The sequence below is a fragment of the Drosophila novamexicana genome, unplaced genomic scaffold (assembly GCF_003285875.2).
Source record: "Drosophila novamexicana strain 15010-1031.04,08,12 unplaced genomic scaffold, DnovRS2.1 tig00000434-arrow-pilon, whole genome shotgun sequence".
Lineage (NCBI taxonomy): Eukaryota > Metazoa > Arthropoda > Insecta > Diptera > Drosophilidae > Drosophila > Drosophila novamexicana.
The window spans coordinates 2,451,409-2,470,153 of record NW_020824802.1 but is presented as its reverse complement, the minus strand read 5'-3'; the positions used below and the strand labels follow the sequence as shown (position 1 = coordinate 2,470,153).

Below are 18,745 nucleotides of genomic sequence, written 5' to 3'. Positions count from 1 at the left end.
TTTTGGTCGACTGTTCGCAGCAATCTACTTCACATTTTTGTGTTACACCAACAAAGAAGGGGTGATCTTTCACTAATGAAAAATTTCAATTTCAATATCAAATATATCCTAGAATAGCAGGAATTGCCGGCCTTGTCCGTGGACATTTTTGTGCTATAAATTGTACATATTACATATTCACTAAGTACACGCCTGTCGAAAATTGAAATCTACCCATCTTCATCTCCACTTCTATTTTAAAATTGCATTGAATAAAGAACCAAGTGTTGGAATCAACGATTTCCGTCCACCTTAGTGTTGCGGTGAGAATTTTGAAGCTGAAGAATAAACTTTCGTTAATTAAACATTTTACCTTCATTTGCCACCCAAGAACGTAAATAAATTCTGACAATGGCCAAAAGTTAAGCAAAAAACTTTAATGCAACTGTCTTTCGCTAATTGACGACTGTTGTGTGTGTAATTTTCCAAATCGCTGAAACAAGTTTTCATTAAGTTCTTATGTAAAGCTTTGAAAATAAGTTGAAAGCACATCGGAGAAAACTTAAAATATAGGCCAAAAAATCTTTAATTCTCATTTTACACCGCATTTACACGTCTCAAATGATTAAAACAGGATTTTGATATGGATTTTTATCGATTGCTTGAACTTTAGGCAATTAAGGAAAAAAAACTCGTACTGCGGGGGCACTAGCATGACCTTCTATTTTTAGCTCTAAAAGGTTCTGAGATCTACCCGTTTATATACACGGACGGACAGAAGGAAATTGCTAGATTGACTCGGCTATTGATACTCATGAAGAATATATACTTCATGTGATCGACTTTAAATGCAATAGCATCTCAACCACTTGGGTATAATATGCTTCCGCTGTTAATTACTTTAGACGGGTATAAGTCGAATTTAGAACAAAATTTCGTGTACCGCAAATCCAATCAGATTGACGAATAATGTTTATACGATACTATCATTTTTGCTGTACCATGTGCCTTTGGAAGTCACAGAAGTCTGATTTTTTTTATGATTCCGCCACATACGCAGCTTAGAGCTAGTTGCCAGTGCAGATTTAGGGATCCTGTTCAACGACTGCCAGGTCGCAGGCATCATGAGAGTGTTTTAATAGTACCCTAGTGATGAGTCGGTCTCAGAGATTCCAGGCGTTTTGTACGTATAATATTTTAGACCCTGAACCCATTGAAAATGCGTAAAAAGGGTATAATGTATTTGTGCAAATGTATGTAACAGGCAGAACAAAGCATCTCCAATCCTAAAACTAAAACTAATAAATGCCGAGTTTGGTCAAGATATCTTGAAAAACAAAATGTTTTTTCATATAACAACTTAATTTTCGACCGATCGTTCCTATGGCAGCTATATGATATAGTGTTCCGATCTTAATAGTATTTTGCATATATATGAGGAGCATAGTAAAACTAATAAATGCCTAGTTTGGTCAAGATATCTTGAAAAAACAAAATGTTTTTTCATACAACAACTTAATTTTCGACCGATCGTTCCTATGGCATCTATATGATATAGTGGTGCGATCTTAATAGGATTTCACCTTTATATGGGGAGTATAGTAAAACTAATAAATGCCGATTTTGTTCAAGATATCTTGATAAACAATATGTTTTTTCATACAAAAACTTAATTTTCGACCGATCGTTCCTATGGCTGCTATATGATATAGTGGTCCGATCCAGCTGGTTTTCACATATGTGCTGCGTGCAACAGAAAGACGGACTTGTGCAAAGTTTCATTAAGATAGCTTTAAAACTAAGAGACTAGTTCGCATAGAAACAGACAAACGGACATGGCTATATCGACTCGGCTGTTGATGCTGATCAAGAATTCATATACTTTATGGGGTCGGAGATGTCTCCTTCTATGCATTACACATTTCACGACAAAATTATAATACCCTCTGCTAGTGTTTAAAAATGTGTGAAATCGAATCTCTCCACTTATATAAAATCATTTTGGCAAGAAAAGAAATACTGACAGTGAAATAAGAGAATCGGATGGTTGCCACCACAATATAAATATAAATTAAGCAAATCCCACAATAATGAACGACGGCGATTTAAAAAAATATTGGATAGGAATGTCACAGGTATGAGTGTAACCGCATTTATGAATGCGGTTTTAGCCAATATGTAGCCAATATATCGCGATTATACTTACCATCGCCATATTTCGGCAAGTTGGCAGTTGAGAATCCAACTTAAATCATGAACTAAATTTTAATATGATTACTGGCTCTAAAAGGCCGAGCGGATGAATTATGCGAGATTTTATCTACTAGCTTCATGTGTCTGGAGCGCAACCTCGTAAATTACCGTGTCATCTTCTGGCTGCCAATGAATTCCAAGACCTTTATTTGTGGTTTCTTACATGTTGTTAAAAACATCAAAAATTGGGAAACCAACTTTCCAAATTCTAGTTGGTCGTCAGAAATATGGTGCATAAGCCCATCTCGGTGTTTAAGCAGTTTTTTATATATGGTATCAATGTATGCTTAAATTCACTCAGCTGTTTCAATAGCAATATCATAAGCAGATAATGTAAGCTAATGCTCTCTTCTGCATATGCAATTTAATGCCGTAAGCACACACATATACACGAAGTTTCGCTCATTTTCGAACTGTGTCAATTGTCTTTAATCTTTAATATTAGTTATGATAATCAATTTTGTACGCATTATCATTGCAGCAAGTTCGCTCCACCCCATCCACACACGAATCCTTTAAATTAGATTCTCAAAGTTTTAAAAAAAAAACGAGAAAGGGAGAAAGATATTTTGATAAACAAAAAAGTTTGTATAGAGAACCTACTTTTCGACCGATCGTTTCTATGCCAGCATATTTACTTCAACAGAAAGAGGCACTTCTGCAAAGTATCATGACAATAGTTTTAAAAGAGAGACTATTTCGCATAGAAACAGACAGACAGACGGACATGGCTATGAATACGAAGGTGTAAGCATGGAAAGTATAGATTTCGCTGGATAATTGCTTCCATATGAAGACCATAATTGAATGCGTGTAATAGAGTTTGCAGACGTCGTTTTACCGAATCAACCCTGTGTAGTTTCGGATTTTACAGATGTATTGCCCAATACAATAATTCCGAATGGAAAGTGTGTAATTCCAAGTGCGTTTATGCATATGCGATATGTAAAAGAGATTTGATACTGGCTCCAATAGCACACGATAAGTCGTTTTGTGCCCTGTGCATTGAGTAAATCCATCAACGAGGTGGGCTTTCTACGTCCTTGTTAAAAGAAGCAGATTGTTTCAGTGGATGTCCCCAATATATATATATATTTTTTTTTTCAAACAAATGGATAAATTCATAAAACCCATTTGCACAAAAATTATTTAAATAACACAGTATAGAACAATGAACAACAACAAACCGCAAAGAAGACATCCCATGGACAAGCTTTATTTACGCGACAGCTTTAGCAGTGGATCAGCAACCCTTATTAAGCATGTAAGCAATTTAATATTACAATTCCCAGACGAGAACATATATGGAAAGAAACGGAAGAAGATGCAACACCGAATTTGAAAGAAAACGTTAACAAATGTAACATGCATACACTACCTTGCAGGCGCTTTAAAAAATCCTCAAGTTATTCTTATTTTGCCGGTCCCAGAGGCCTGCTATAATCTCTGGCTTTAGCTCAAGAAGCTGAGACTATCCATTTTATCAATAATTATTTCAAAAGTATTGAGAGTACTTGAAGCAATGAGCAACAAAGGCAACCATTTTGGTTACGGACGATAACAGCCCACAATAGCGTAAAAAAACCAAATAAAAAAAACCCACAGAAACGCAAAATAATAGCATGTTCTCAAAACAAAAGCCACCATAGACAAACTACTCAATAAACAAATCGAAATGTGATAAATCGGGTGCTAAAAAAATGGCACAATCATTTACATTTAAAACCGTATTGACCTCATTATTTGCTACCGCCTCTACTCGAAAGCCATACCAATAATTCAATTTAAAAAAAAAAAACAAGTAAGAGGTTCTAGTCTAGTAGTGTGGCTACTCAGCAGCCACACCAACAATTAAGTACTTATGATAAAAACAGGAACTTAAATAACATAACAAAAATAAAATGCAATTACCATGCTATTAGAATACAAAGCAGACTCGCATGAATGTGTGTGTGTACATATATACAGAAATTCTTGAAGCTGCTGCCCCATTCAATTGCGCAGTTGCATATAACTTTGGTTTTTCTTAACCGATCTTTATGAAATTTTCTACAGTATATCTTATTGTACCATAGAATATTTGTGTATTTTGAAAAAATCAATTGCATTTAAATTGTGGTTTAAATTGGTTGACAATAAAAGTTGGATTATTAACTTGATTTATAGCTCTGGGGTGGTAGCGGGGAGGTGGCGATAGGTACGAAATGAAAGAAACTTGAAATATCTATAATATTCTAGAAGCAACATATCATGTTTGGTGGCTCTAGCTCTTATTATTTACCCAATTTGGTTAAAAAAAAACAGGATGTCGATATCGATTTTTATCGATTTCTTGGAAACGGAGTAAGTTATCCATTATCGGAAACAAACTCGATCTGCGCGGGAACTAGGAGCATCTACATCTAAAAAGTCTCTAGCTCTTATAGGTTCTGAGATCCTTTGGATCATACATACGGACGGACGAACGGACAGACAGATGGGCATGGCTAGATCGACTCGGCTATTGATGCAGATCAAAAATATATATACTTTATGGGGTCGGAGATGCTTCCTACTGCCTGTTACATACAATTGCTATTGAAATGTACACAATTAAATAAAATACTTGTTGGTTTAGTCGATCTCAATATTTAATTTATTTTTCTGAGCACAGTAACTTGTTCAAAGAACAGTAAGGCTAAACGATAAAAGCATTTCAGTATCAAAACTGAAAATAACAAAAGCCTACTTGGTCATTGCACCTTTTGTATGAATGAGTGTTGGTGTGTATTTCGACACTCATTATTCCAACAATTGAAAATATACATTACATACCCTTTTTACCCATTTTGAATGGGTTCAGGGTACAATGATCATGATGTCAAAATAATTATGCCACTATTAAATTGCCGTCTTGTCTAACTAGCTAAAGAAAGATAATGCAAATTAATTTAGGTAGGTACGAGAATATAGGAGTTTCCGTCGAGGGGATACCCGAAACTAACACCAAACACAGCGTATGCTTTAGTATTAATAAAATAAAATTAGTACCCTCAATTCGACTCGGGCCCGTATTCTAACTACCTGACACCACCTCTATTCTAGGCAACTAGTAATACCAACAAATCATTGTCTAAAAACAAATAAACGAATATATTTATTTAATAAAGAAGCGTAAGTTTACATAATTGAACAAAAAGCAGCTAAATTGGGCACTGGTCACTATAATACAATGGAATACTGACAATAGCCACTGTCTCCGTGGTCGCAATCGTTGCGGAAGTGTTATATGACACTCGCACGAGACGCAAGCTCAGCATTATACTAGTCGACAATCGCCGTTGAAACCAATTCAAAACAAAAAAAAAAAACGGGAAAGAAGGCTATCTTCGGCACGCCGAAGATCTAATACCCAACCTTTTCATAATAAGTTGCCGTATCTAATAAGTACCGAGAAAATAGTCAATTCCGAGTTTGGTCAAGATATCCTGCTAACCAAATAAGGTTTTTAATCAAAAACCTGGTTTTCGACCGATCGTTCCTATGGCAGCTATATGATATAGTGGTCCGATGTTGATAGGATTTTGCATATATATAAGGAGCATAGTAAAACTAATAAATGCCGAGTTTGGCCAAGATATCTTGAAAAACAAAATATTTTTTCATACAACAACTTAATTTTCGACCGAACGTTCCTATGGCAGCTATATGATATAGTGGTCCGATCTTCATAGGATTTTGCATATATTTGAAGAGCATAGTAAAACTAATAAATGCCGAGTTTGGTCGAGATATATTGGTAAACAACATTTTTTTTTCATACAACAACTCAATTTTCGACCGATCGTTCCTATGACAGCTATATGATATAGTGGTCCGATCTTAATAGGATTTCACCTTTATATGGGGAGTATAGTAAAACTAATAAATGCCGATTTTTTTCAAGATATCTTGAAAAACAAAACGTTTTTCATACAACAACTTAATTTCCTAGGGCAGCTATATGATATAGGGATCTGATTTTCACATATGTGCTGCGTGCAACAGAAAAAGGGACTTCTGCAAAGTTTCATTAAGATAGCTTTAAAACTGAGAGACTAGTTCGCATAGAAACAGACAGACGGACATGGCTATATCGACTCGGCTGTTGATGCTGATCAAGAATATATATACTTTATGGGGTCGGAGATGTCTCCTTCTATACATTACACATTTCACGACAAAATTATAATACCCTCTGCAAGGTATAATTAAAACAAATCCACGTGCCCCGCAGCTACAAGCGTAAAAAAAATTATATTATCACCAAAGCAGTAGGCTTTGTTACAGACGAATTCGAGACAATCCACTCCGACAATTACAATAAGACAAAGTCATGTCAGTGAAAATCTTAATTACATTTTTTTTAAATCAAGCCAAAAAATTTGTTGTCGCTATAATTATTTTCTTTTGATATTAAAGACTTACTTTGTAGCCCACAGATATTAAAGGTTGCTTAAAGTTCACAGCTAACAAACACATTTTGGACGCGACACAGTTAGAGGCTATTACATGCAACGGAGGTCCAATTTTTCTTCAACCTTCCAACCTTTTCGCAATAAGATGCTTTCTAGGACTTGCTAGCTATTATTGGTGCTTCGTAATAGACATTGCCTCTAAAGATAAATCTTTGACCGATTTATTACAAGGGCAAAACGCAGAATAAGTCAACAACGGCCAAAAGGGTCCCTATAACGCTTGATGAAAAACAGGTTCACGTTTTCGAAATGAAAATGTTTGCAATGATATGCTGAGGAAGGGTGGGCCACAGCAATAACTTTAGGTGAGGGAAAACGAGAGCATATTCTAAATATTTTTAAACAAATACTTATGAGCACTAAAACGGAAGAAAGGATCAACACAAAAAAAAAACAACATCAAGCGTAATAATTAAAGAAAAATGGGGCAGTCGATTCTCTCCACTTATATTAAATCATTTTGGCAAGAAAAGAAATACTGACACTGGAATAAGAGAATCGGATGGTTGCAATCACGCTAGCCAATATAAATTAAGCAAATCCCACAATAATTGACGACGGCGATTTAAAAATATATTGGATAGCAAGTAATGCCATAATCCACTTATTAAAGGAATTCCTAAGAATGTTTGTAGAAGACAGTAGTTTTCCGAACCACACACGACAGTGTAATTACCAATACCAGAAAACATGGCAGCGGAGTGCGAAAATAAATTTGTCTCGATCAGCTCATTGAACGGATCCAGTAACATCACATTCTGCAAGGAGGCCATTGGCAACAAATGCGCCCAAGAACTACAAGCTAGATCAGGCACACAGCAACTCTCATCCGAACCAACTAGGTCCAATTACCATACTGAACGATGGTGTTACCGTGAGCAACGACAGTTTTAAGTTCAGCAATAACAACGTATTCGTCATAAAGGTTCCGGGTCAACTGCATCGCCTTCACTCGACATCATAGAACAACAAACTCTTTTAAGCCTGCCATTTCCACATAAGCTAAGCGGAGAAAACCTTCAAGAGGTTAGGGCCAGAGTTAAGCCTCGCTTGGTGCAGTGATGGCGTCGACTGTATACGCTATAAACCAGGGAAGGGCAACCAAATTATAGATCCATATGATGCTCAAGGATATAGGCATGACCGAGAACGGCCCTGTTTTGAAAGGAGGAGTAGTTAACATAAATAAATACCCAGCAACTATATTAGTTGCACTGGTCACTATAATACAAGCTGGCCGTTGTAGAGGCATAATATAAAAGTTGCACGAGGCGCAAGCTGAGCATTATGTTATACGGCATCCGACGTTGCGACGTACCCTACCGTATGGGTAACTAGTAATTGTCATTATTTGTCAAAACAGTCTTTTGGTGCAACTGATTGTAATTTTCACTAGCTGCCGCAAGCCCTTGGCCTGCCAATATAACCACCCGTATTCCATAATAACTTGATCTGTATATAGTATTCCAGACGATATGACATTTGCTGTAAAACCAGAATTACAGATTATCGGAAACGAACTCGTACTGAGCGGGCTTTTTTTTTATGGGTTCAGGATATACAAAGTTTCACAGAATACTAGTTTCATTATACGAAGCTGGTAATTAACCGATTAGTCAAAAATTTAAGCCGAAATATCAAAAAAACCTATTCCGACATTTAGATACAAAATTTTACCACCTTTTCTGCAACCAGCTGATAAAATTTTCCGACGCTCCAACTTTATATCCAAAATGAAAGCGCCAGTAAAAATTAAAGCTTTGTAGCTCAAAACTGTAAGAGCTCATAAGCTGAAAATTTCACTGTAGTTACCTTATGTGATGAATGTGCACGTTAAGACGGGGTTACGGGAAGTTCCCCCGCAAGTATGGAAAAATCGCGAAGAACGTTTGTATGTAACTTTTTTGTTTACCATCCGATCGGCCTCATACTCAACTTTTAAAGATCTTAGTTCAAATTCATTAGAGAAGTGTTTCGCACTTTTTAGAAAATCCATCTCTGCTTGGTGTAAATGGGGGTCATTTTTAAAAAAATCTAAACTTTTTCGGTGAAGAGTGAATTTAAAAATTTTTTGCTGAATTTTTAGTTGTGTCCGATTTGCATTAAACTTTTTTTAAAGCTCTACATAAAGTTATAATGAACACGTGTTTCAATGATTTGGAAAATTCCACTTGCAACAGTGGTAGAATGGCCGAAAACGTTTGTATGAAAGAAAAAATTCAAAATCATTTTCAAAGCTTTTTGAGAACATTGATTTTATAACATACGTTTTACGGGCAAGGCCGGGCTATACCCGCTAGTAAGATATAAATTGATTAGTTTTTTTATGTGTTGGCATAAGAATTTTGTCAAGAATGTCAAGAAAAACAACACTGTTTACGCTCAACAAAAGTACAAAAATGAAGAAGTAAGTAAAATGTATTCATCTCTTGGTTTCAATAGCTTTTTTGAAAGCTTCTTGGAACTGAACACACTAAATTTTTAATAATCTCTGGAGACATATCTTCCCAAAGAGAAGTGACCTGAGAAATTGTCTCCTCCCCAGTTTCATCTAACGAAACTTTTGTTTTGCGTTTTTACAGAGACCAGACGTTTTCCATAATATTTAAATCTGGTCTTTGAGGTGGCCAGTCCAAAGATGTAACACCATATCCTTTAAAAATTTTGTAATCATCCGGGCATTAACCTGTTGCAGGAATAATAACTCTTCAGTAAGCCTATTTCCAGAAGTAAAGGCATTTCATATAGGGTGATCAAATGTTAGTTTTGGTTCATCGAGCCGGTGACAGGAACCAAGTCACACAGCCCATTATACGTAACACATCTCCACCATGCCTAACTTTTTGACAAGCGGGTCATTTCCTTTGCCTTACTTCCCTTAGCAATCTTATAAAAAATTGTTTTTGACGAGTTATGCTCAAAGAAGCTTTCATCTGTCCATAGAATGCTTCTCCAGAACTCATTTGGCTTGTGCAGATGTTCCTTTGCGAAGGCCAGTCTTTTGAGGACTCAGACTTGGGTGGACATTGTTTTGCGCTTAGCACCTAATCTCGCTATGTTAATAATGTCATAATACTTTTTAAACTTATTAATTTGATAGTAACGAACTTTTTGACTCGAAATATTGTACTATTTTGCTATGTCTTTTACTGCCGTTGCAGCTTTAAACTTGGCTACCATCGAAGATCTGGTAACCAAATTCCACTCTGGTGTTTTATCCCTGGTTTATAATACATTTTTATCCATTTTCCTTTTATTAACGTTTTGTATCAATTAAACTTAAAAACAGAAGTTGTTCGTCTGTAACGTGCTCCAAAGTTCAAACATATAAACACAAAGATTCCGTCAAAATACTTATGCCACGCAAAAATTTGATGTCTCCATGTATTCTTATCAACAGATAGATAATACAAAAGTTAAACAATATAAAATGTAAAATACATAGAGCTAAAAATATATTCTTGGTTTTGCGCATTAATTTCTTACCGTTATTTAACGATACTAAGTAAGGCTATGTTCAATAGTGAGAAAAAGGTTTCGTCAAAATACTTATGCCGACTAGTGTACGTCGGAGCCGGTTGGATCGGACTACTACATCATATAGCTGACATAGGAAACTTGACCAAACTCGGCATTTATAAGTTTCACTATGCTCTCTACATTTACGCAAAATCTTATTTATATCGGACCACTATATCATATAATTGCCATAGTCAGTCGAAAATAAAGTTCTTGTCTGAAAAGGTTGGGTATGCAAGGGTATTAAAACTTCGGCGTGCCGAAGATAGCCCGTTTAATTAATTTATTAAATAAATCCGAAAGAAAAAAGATTAAGTATGTAAACACTGTAAAGAATTTAAATATACAACACATCTGCCATAAATATGCTAAAGTATTTAATCTTCATAATCTTAAACATAATTGATACACGTTTGTACAGGGTTTTTTTTTAAATCGTTGCCAAAAATCTGTTCAAAATTTTACAAATTTGTAAATAACAATTAAGAGGACCAAGCCTAACGTGTAAAAATGTGTAAACTTTTCTGTACAATGGTCATTATTTTTGCATAAAAAAAAAAGTTCTACTCAAGAGTGCTTACGTACCGACGTATTATATTTTGTAATATTTATGATGGGGAATAGGACACATCTCCGACCCAAAAATTTTTGATCAGCACTAACTATGCTCCTCTTATGATTTTAATTATAATATTTACAATGAACAAAGGCTGAAAAGAAAGTTCTTAGGTTTTCAAGGCATCTTGACCAAACTCAGCATTTACTGCGGAAAATTTAACCATCATCAAACTATTACATTATATATCTGCAATAGGAAGGGTATTCGGAAAATTTTGATTGTACAATCAATATAGTTGAAGTTGGTCACTAATATATAAACATACCGACATTAAATAAATAATTTTTAAACGTACCCAAAGCTTCAAAGATTAGTTCGCCATATAAACTTATTTCTTTTGAATTACAGGTTCTAATTAGAACCGTCAACCAAGCGAATGCTTTATCTTGAAAATTATTTGGGAATTGGTTGAGATATTTTATAAGAAAACGCAATCCGATCGATCGAGTTTTGGTTTTGAAAAGCAGTACAGTGATTGATTGAGACTGCGATGCCGCGTTCTGTAATAAAATCGTTTTTGCATAAGTGTTCTAATCTTTGTTCTTTAAACTCACAGCCCCGTTATAATTCTGGTCCAGCACATTTAGGTAAACATTTTGGTCCTCCTGTGCAAATGTGTTAAGCATACCACCTTTTCGGAACATTTCATAAAACACGTGCGGACTAACGACGCAAAATTGTACATGTGTGAATATGTTCCTTCTTTCTTGTTCATTGTGCACGTGCGTCAAATTAGCAACGGTGACCCAGCGACGAGTTTTGGAACTTAGTTCCGGAACCGGAATCACTCACATTGAAAAGCATTTCTATATGTTGTTAAGCGTACAATTTACGTTTCGTTTGGTATCGTTTGTTTTTTTTTTTTTTAGATATCTTCACCTAGGTCCGCAAATTTATTCCTTATAATTTTCACATATCTGCAAAACCATTGCGGACTTTGGTGAAGATATAAAAAAAAAAATGTATCTTGTTGCGCTCATGGCTCATCGGTTCTCTGGGTGTTGTCCCATCCCTGGCCCGCAGTCCCCACAATTGGTATCAACAAGCCTTAATATTTGTAACAAAACTGGCCTACAGAACACTATCCAAAACGAGCCACAAAATCGATAACCGTCAAACAGCTGTAACCACTAATAAATAAACAACAATAACAGTGTGCCAAAAAAAAAATTAAACATCAAAGGTGGGACGCTAATATAAATTAACAAAAATACACACTATTCACCCTATTTACTTCTCCAGATCGCGTCGCTCGACCTGAGACGATCACCTGATCTCGTCTTCCTCATTTTGGCCATTAGATGGCCTTCATCAGCCCGTGTCGGCAGATAATTAGCCGGACAGTATGTGCGTAGCAAGCAGGTGCGTATAATTATTTTCTTTCTTGTTATTATTGACAATTAACAGTATTTCTTATTACATTTATCTTTGTAGAATCTCTTTACTCGGCTTGCATGTGATGGTAAATCATCACATGCAAGCGGACGTTTGTTTTCAAATACAACAGGTGCGTATAATTATTTGCAGCATCTAATAATTATTACAAATGAGTATAAATTTTTAAACATTTAATTTTTAGCAGAACAACAATAAAGAAAAGACGTCGCCGAATGCTATGGCCAATTGCCGCCGGGAAGAACGTATATATATATATTAAAATTTAAATAATAAGTCCTCGCGGATTTTCGTTATAAGACTTTATTTTTGATTATTTGATTATTTAAGAAACACAAAATTAATTAATTGATTACGGTTTATAAAACAGTAGGCCGATTCGCCGTAGTGAGTGAGTTAATTTATTACCGAAGTTGCTGGGCCGATGTGCCTCAGTGAAAGCCAAATTAAAACTAAACTTACAAAAGATTGATCAAAATTACCTAAGCTATTGTGTGCTTTTCACAACTGCCGCTAGAATGCTTAGCTTGCGCCTCGTGCGCTGCCGTCGTGCAAGAACATCCGGCTCAGAGCTATGTCAGCATCTGTGGCTGGTGTTAAATTGCATTTCGCTGACCCCTGTCAACTCGTAAGAACATCCGGCCCAGAGCTATATCATCGTCTGGAGCTGGTATCGTTGGCCTCTGTTAACTTACATATATCTTTATATAACAACAGAACAACAATAAAGAAAAGACGTCACCGAAAACTACAGCCAATTGTCGCCGGGAATTGTCGCCACGCTGAAAAAAATGGTATGTTTTTTATAAGAAAAGAAATTAGTGGGAATTAAGGGCTCTCTAGGCCACTAAGGGCGATGAAAATAAATGAACTTTTGTTGCATATATATGTACTAGCGGCTATAACACGGCCTTGTCCGTGGCACGTTTGAACTAACTCAAAAAGCTTTACAAATGAACAAACAACTTTCATACAAACCTTTTCCGACAATTTACCACTGTTGCGGGGGGAATTTCCCAAATCGATGAAAAAGGTATTCCTTAAGTTCCTATGTGATTGATTTTGATCAATAATTTTTATACCCTGAACCCATTAAAAATGGGTATAAGGGTATATTGTATTTGTGCAAAATTCAAATGTATGTAACAGGCAGAAGGAAGTATCTCCGACCATAAAGTATATATATTCTTGATCAGCATCAATAGCCGAGTCGATCTAGCCATGTCCATCTGTCCGTCCGTCCGTCCGTATGTATGAACGTAAGGATCTCAGAACCTATAAGAGCTAGAGACTTGAAATTGTATATGTAGGTGCTCCTAGTGCCTACGCGGATCAAGTTTGTTTCCGATAATCGACAACTTACACCGTTTCCAAGCAATCGATAAAAATAGATATCGATATTCTGTTTTTTTGGGCAATTTTGGTAAATAATAAGAGCTAGAGTCACCAAACTTGACATATAGCTTCTAAAATAGAATATATGCATTTGATGTTGGTTTAAACTTAATCACGACAACGGGTGTGCTTACTTACAAACCAAAATTTATTAAATGCAAACGTATTGCTGGAATTACAGTATACAAATGGCACCTAAGACTTTCAAAAACGACGGAAAGAAAACTTTATGAGAGTAACCTCAGCAATAAGGAGCGCGCAGCGACTGAATTCCACGGCGGAGGACGCCTGCCAGCCACCCCAGATACTCCCGACGCTTCGAGCTTCGACGCAACAATCACGACGTCGAAACGAGCAACCAAAGCCGCAGGCGAGACCACTCCCACATCATCCGAGTGAGTTCGTTCTATAACGCCCAGCCTCACCCCAAGCAACAGGCAGAGTCAGAAGCAGACTCATATTTGAGCCCCTGAAAGAGAAAAGATTTGTAGATTATTAAATTTAGTTCTGGCTAGCCTTATGTGTACATTCGCATATATATGTATCTTTATACCTATTACCTTTTAAGAAAAAGCTTCAGTGATCTCCGACAGTGATGGAAACGCCGCAAAAGATATTGCGTCTGCAAAAAATAAAAAAAATTAGATTTTCCTTAACTCTTGCACGGTAAGGAGCCGTCATGTTTATAGAACAAAGTCACGGGAAGGAGCCATTGACGTTATAATTTAGTTTGTTTTGTTAGTTTATAAGCATTAATTTTATTGAATAAGATCTTATCTAAATAAGAGGCAAGGAGCCATTAGTATTATAATTGAGTTTAGTTAGTTGTAAGAATTATAAGGATAAGAAAGAACTCAACTTAAGAAAATAAGCCGTTAAGCTTCTATGGTACGTTGTAGGCTGTAGGCGGCTAGAATAGTGCACTAATTTATACTTGATACCTATGACTCTTTCACTTATTCATGATCTATTCTTATGAGTGTTCGTTTCTTGCTTGACACGCCTGGTCGAAACTAACAAAACGGGTAGCCAAAAAATGCTACTGCTACCGAAACAATAAATAAGAAATACACGTGTCAAGACTGTTGCAGTATTACCAGAAGGGCGGACAGTCGTTATCATACATGATTGTTTTCAGCTCAGTTGGATGGCATAACTGAGGCTACACACTTAATTTTCTCTCCCTATAACTTGCTCTACTCAAAGCAACGCCATGACAATCGTCGTGTGTAAATTATATGAGATTGTCCCTTTATATGCCTTTATACTTCCACATCTGCATGCCTCAAATGAGATTTAATTCAAAGTGAATTTCATTATATTACTAATACATTTAATACACAATTAATGATCTTGTTAAATGTCATTATATCAACGCTTATACTGATTATGATGTCGGTGAACGATGATTTATGAAAGTGATGTTTGAGCTTAAATCAGCACCATCTGTACATGAAAAAGACTTTAGTTTTCGTACATATCAATAAGCTTACATTCTACAAGCAAGTATACCGTTCCTTGCAAAAATCATTGAATAAAAAAAAACATGATCAGTTAATATTTAAATGTTTAGTGTACCTATGTACACTAAGGATAATTCAAAGTCGACGCTCCATTTAAAATTTCATCTTGTCACTCCATCTCTTTGGATCTATCATCTTGCCGGTCCACGCTGCACCATTAATAAGTTGGATTTGCGAAGATCTTGATTGAAGTTCGCATTAGTTTTTCTTAGCAATTTTAATAACGAAGGCAGTACTGCTGTCGATATACATGGATGGCTTGGCAGAGTCACTTTATACATTGGCCTTCCGAAACTGCAGGTTACGTCGAAGCTCACGTGTTCACCAAAATTCTTGACGTTGAAGCTGCTTATGCCAACGGCACTCCGCCGAAATTTTGCCTTTCCGTGGATAGAGAAAGTTCTTCTAGAATTTCATACTCGTGGTGGCAGACCCTCGAGGTGGGTTTCACACCCGTGGCTATGGCAACATGGCTTAAACTTCGTCGGCTGAACTATTGGCCAGTAGATTAGTATTCGGTTTGTGATAAATTTCTTGTGCTTTCTTGAGCTCTTAAGTACACGTCTGCTTCGTAGTGCCGCCGAAATTAAAAAGAAATCACGCCACGCGTTTTTGCTTGGCCTCAGCATCGGTATCAAAAAAAAAAAGCTCTCCAATCAACGGGATCCTTCCAATGCTTTTGATATCTATTTTACAAGGCAGCCGTAACACCACCTTCTTCGCAGGCTTCTTAGCCGAAGAAAAGGAAGAAACGGTTGACTTATCTTCCCTCACAATGTTTCTCTCGTGGGGCTCGACCACAACCTGAGATAAAGCCGGGCATATTACGTAGCCTTTAGATCTTTAGCATGGAATTTTCCTACAAACTTTCCTTCCTTTTATTTTCTTATTCGATATTTTATATATGCAGGCAAGAGTTTGACATTAATGCCTTTACCAGCATTGCTTTGAGTAAAATTCTTTCTAAAAATGTCCTGTCCTTCTTTTTACCCATTTCGATCTACGATAACAACATTCTGCTTTTAATGTGCTTCTAATAAATTGTCTTTTATTTTGTCATGTAGCAGTTGCATTTTATTACTATGTGGCATCACATTCACCTGATAATCTCGAAACGCTTCTAATTGTTGTAACAATGTATAACTTTTTCCATGCCTTAACATAGGCTGACCAAACAGGCTAAAATGTGGAATACATTTTAGTGAGGTGTGATAATCACTACGCAAAACAATATAAATTTCTGACAAATGCTTATCCCACTGATCGTTTTTTTCCTTAAACAGTATTCTTAGTTTAACTTAAATTTCTCTATTTACTCTCTCACTGACATTTGCTTGAGAAGAATATAAACCTGTACGTATTTGTGTAATCCCATATTAATGCAAAAACTCTACCATTTGAGGACACCAAAATTTGTGGTACACCAAAATGAAATATGAATATTTGTTCTTCTAAATAGTGAACTATATTTATGCTATTGGCTTTCTTCAATGCTTTTAAGAATATATATTTCGTAAAATGATCAATAGCAATAAATTCCATGGAATTACCTAGTTTAGTTCTCAGATACGGTCCCAACAAATCCACATAAATTCTTTGAAACGGTCTCTCAGTAATTATTTGTTTTCCCATGGGTGGTCTTTGAATAATGTTACTTGCCTTTGCCATCTTACAATTTTCACATTGATCTACAAATACCTTTACTTCTTTACACATAATGGGCCAATAATATTTTTTCTAATTCGAGCAAGAGTTTTACCAAAACCTGCATGACACGTTGATTCCTTATGATTACTGGCAATAACTTAAGATCGTAACTTGCTCGGTAGCCACAATCGCCATAAGCTGACTTCATCTTCAAAATTGAACCCTTTGGTATACGAACTTGCCCGAAACACAAATATCTGGCAACGAATTGGCATTTTTACTAACTAGCGTTCTCAATTCGTCATACACTGATGATTGAAAATTGGGATGTTCCAAATAAATTTCTGACATCAACTGTGGTGCATCTAAACAATCTAAATATCCCCTAGACAGACTATCGGACAATACATTAAGTGCGCCTTTACGGTACTCAATTTTGAAATCATACTGTTGCAGTCTTAAGCTCCATCTGCCTAGTCTTCTCATTACATCTTTTTGAGTCATGAGCCATTTAAGACTGGCATGATCAGTTATCACTTTGAATGGTAAGCCTTCCACATAGGGTCTAACTCTTTTCAAAAATACTATAGCTGCTGAGCATTCTAACTCTGTGTCTGTGTAATTTTTTTTCTCGTTTCTTTAATTTCTGAGAAACGTAAGCTATAGGGTGTTCTTGGCCGTTTGAATCGCATTGCGTTAAAACGCCACCTACTCCTGATCGCGTCCCATTGAATGTTAAACTCTTTACTAAAATCTGGTTGTAACAACACTGGGGCTGTTATCAATGCTTGCTTAAGATTTGCAACTGCCTGTCTTGCCTCCGGCAATAAAGCAAATTTTGATGCTCAGCATAATTTGGGATAAACTGTCAATAATATTCAGTCATGCCCAGAAATCATCTGACCTGCCGTTGTGTTGTCGGTACTGGAAAACGAACGATATCCTCTACTTTCCCAGGGTTAGTTTTCAATGTTCCTTGACCCACAATATTACCTAGGTATTTAATTTCTTGTTGACAAAATTTACTCTTCTCGACATTTATAGTTAATTGTGCCTTTTTCAAACAATCTGCTACTTGTCTTAGAGTTTTAAGATGACTATCAAAATCAGAATTGCATCTATCATCAAGATAAATAAAAACTTGTTCTCCCAACGTTCCTGGTATTACCTTTTCCATTAATCTACTCATTCTTTGTGCCGAATTACACAAGCCGAATGGCATCCAAGTGAATTGATACAAAGGTCTTCCTGGAATAGCGAAATCCGTTTTTTCTCTCGAATCTGTCTATAAGCATCTTTCAGATCTATACCCGAAATGAAGCACGTATCTTGCAATCGACTGAGTAATCCGTTGAAGTGCGGCAGTGGATATGCATCTTTCTTTGTAATGGAGTTTAATCGCCGAGAATCCATACACAATCTGACCTTTACTGGTTTTCTAACTAATACCATGGGACTGCACCAAGGAGATATCATGGATATCCAAGTTGGTACGACCTAATCCAAATTTAGTGAATGATGCAAATTCTTCAATAATTTCCTTAAGTTGTCTAGTTTGAGTATTCGACAAAAATTTGCTTACAATCATTGAAACTTTTTCGGTTGCACTTCTAATGCCGACATCAACTTCGGAGCTATATCAAACTCTTTCCAAAAATTAACTCCTAAGTAAACTTCTTATTGTAGACTGGGTACTAAATAAAATAAAATTATTTTCTCTAATCCATTATAAGAAATTACTATTTCTACCGTTCCCAATATGTCTTGTAATTTACCATCAGCAGTTTTAACTGAACAGTTTAATTCTTTAGTTGATAAACGCATCTTGTCAATTTTCTCCAAACAATATTTTCCTAATACACTAACTGATGCACCTGAGTCTCATAAACCATATACTTCTTCATCTCCTAACTGAATTT

The 18,745-nt window shown here is 36.1% G+C and overlaps 2 protein-coding genes and 1 long non-coding RNA gene across 10 annotated transcripts in view; 2 read left to right on the top strand and 1 right to left on the bottom strand.

Moving 5' to 3' along the window:
• Window positions 1-11,580, bottom strand: part of LOC115760366 (proline-, glutamic acid- and leucine-rich protein 1) — a 38,869-nt gene extending 27,289 nt beyond the window's left edge. The window contains exons 1-3 of one of the 6 annotated variants that reach the window (XM_030701660.1): window positions 11,421-11,576; window positions 11,162-11,366; window positions 10,603-11,052 (exon numbers count right to left, since the gene is read on the bottom strand). In XM_030701660.1, the coding sequence (XP_030557520.1) occupies window positions 11,045-11,052; window positions 11,162-11,366; window positions 11,421-11,510 (303 nt within the window). In that variant the 5' untranslated portion in view covers window positions 11,511-11,576 and the 3' untranslated portion in view covers window positions 10,603-11,044. Of the gene's footprint in view, window positions 1-10,602; window positions 11,053-11,161; window positions 11,367-11,420 lie in introns of those variants that run through there. The other 5 variants (XM_030701659.1, XM_030701657.1, XM_030701656.1 and 2 more) reach the window with 5 other exon arrangements.
• LOC115760367 lies at window positions 6,587-12,708 on the top strand. 3 transcript variants are annotated; one of them, XR_004017613.1, is made up of 5 exons: window positions 6,587-6,701; window positions 11,890-12,049; window positions 12,109-12,228; window positions 12,301-12,373; window positions 12,449-12,708. It is a non-coding gene; the product is annotated as an uncharacterized LOC115760367 (long non-coding RNA). The 3 variants fall into 3 exon arrangements; XR_004017611.1 differs by having other exon boundaries at window positions 12,446-12,708; XR_004017612.1 differs by having other exon boundaries at window positions 6,589-6,701; window positions 11,944-12,049; window positions 12,446-12,708.
• A 106-nt stretch (window positions 12,709-12,814) lies between these two features.
• Window positions 12,815-14,847, top strand: LOC115760389. Its single transcript, XM_030701686.1, has 2 exons — window positions 12,815-13,055; window positions 13,838-14,847. Exons 1-2 carry the CDS (start codon window positions 12,836-12,838, stop codon window positions 14,053-14,055), a joined length of 438 nt encoding a protein of 145 aa, XP_030557546.1. The 5' UTR covers window positions 12,815-12,835; the 3' UTR covers window positions 14,056-14,847.
• Window positions 14,848-18,745: the final 3,898 nt, after the last annotated feature.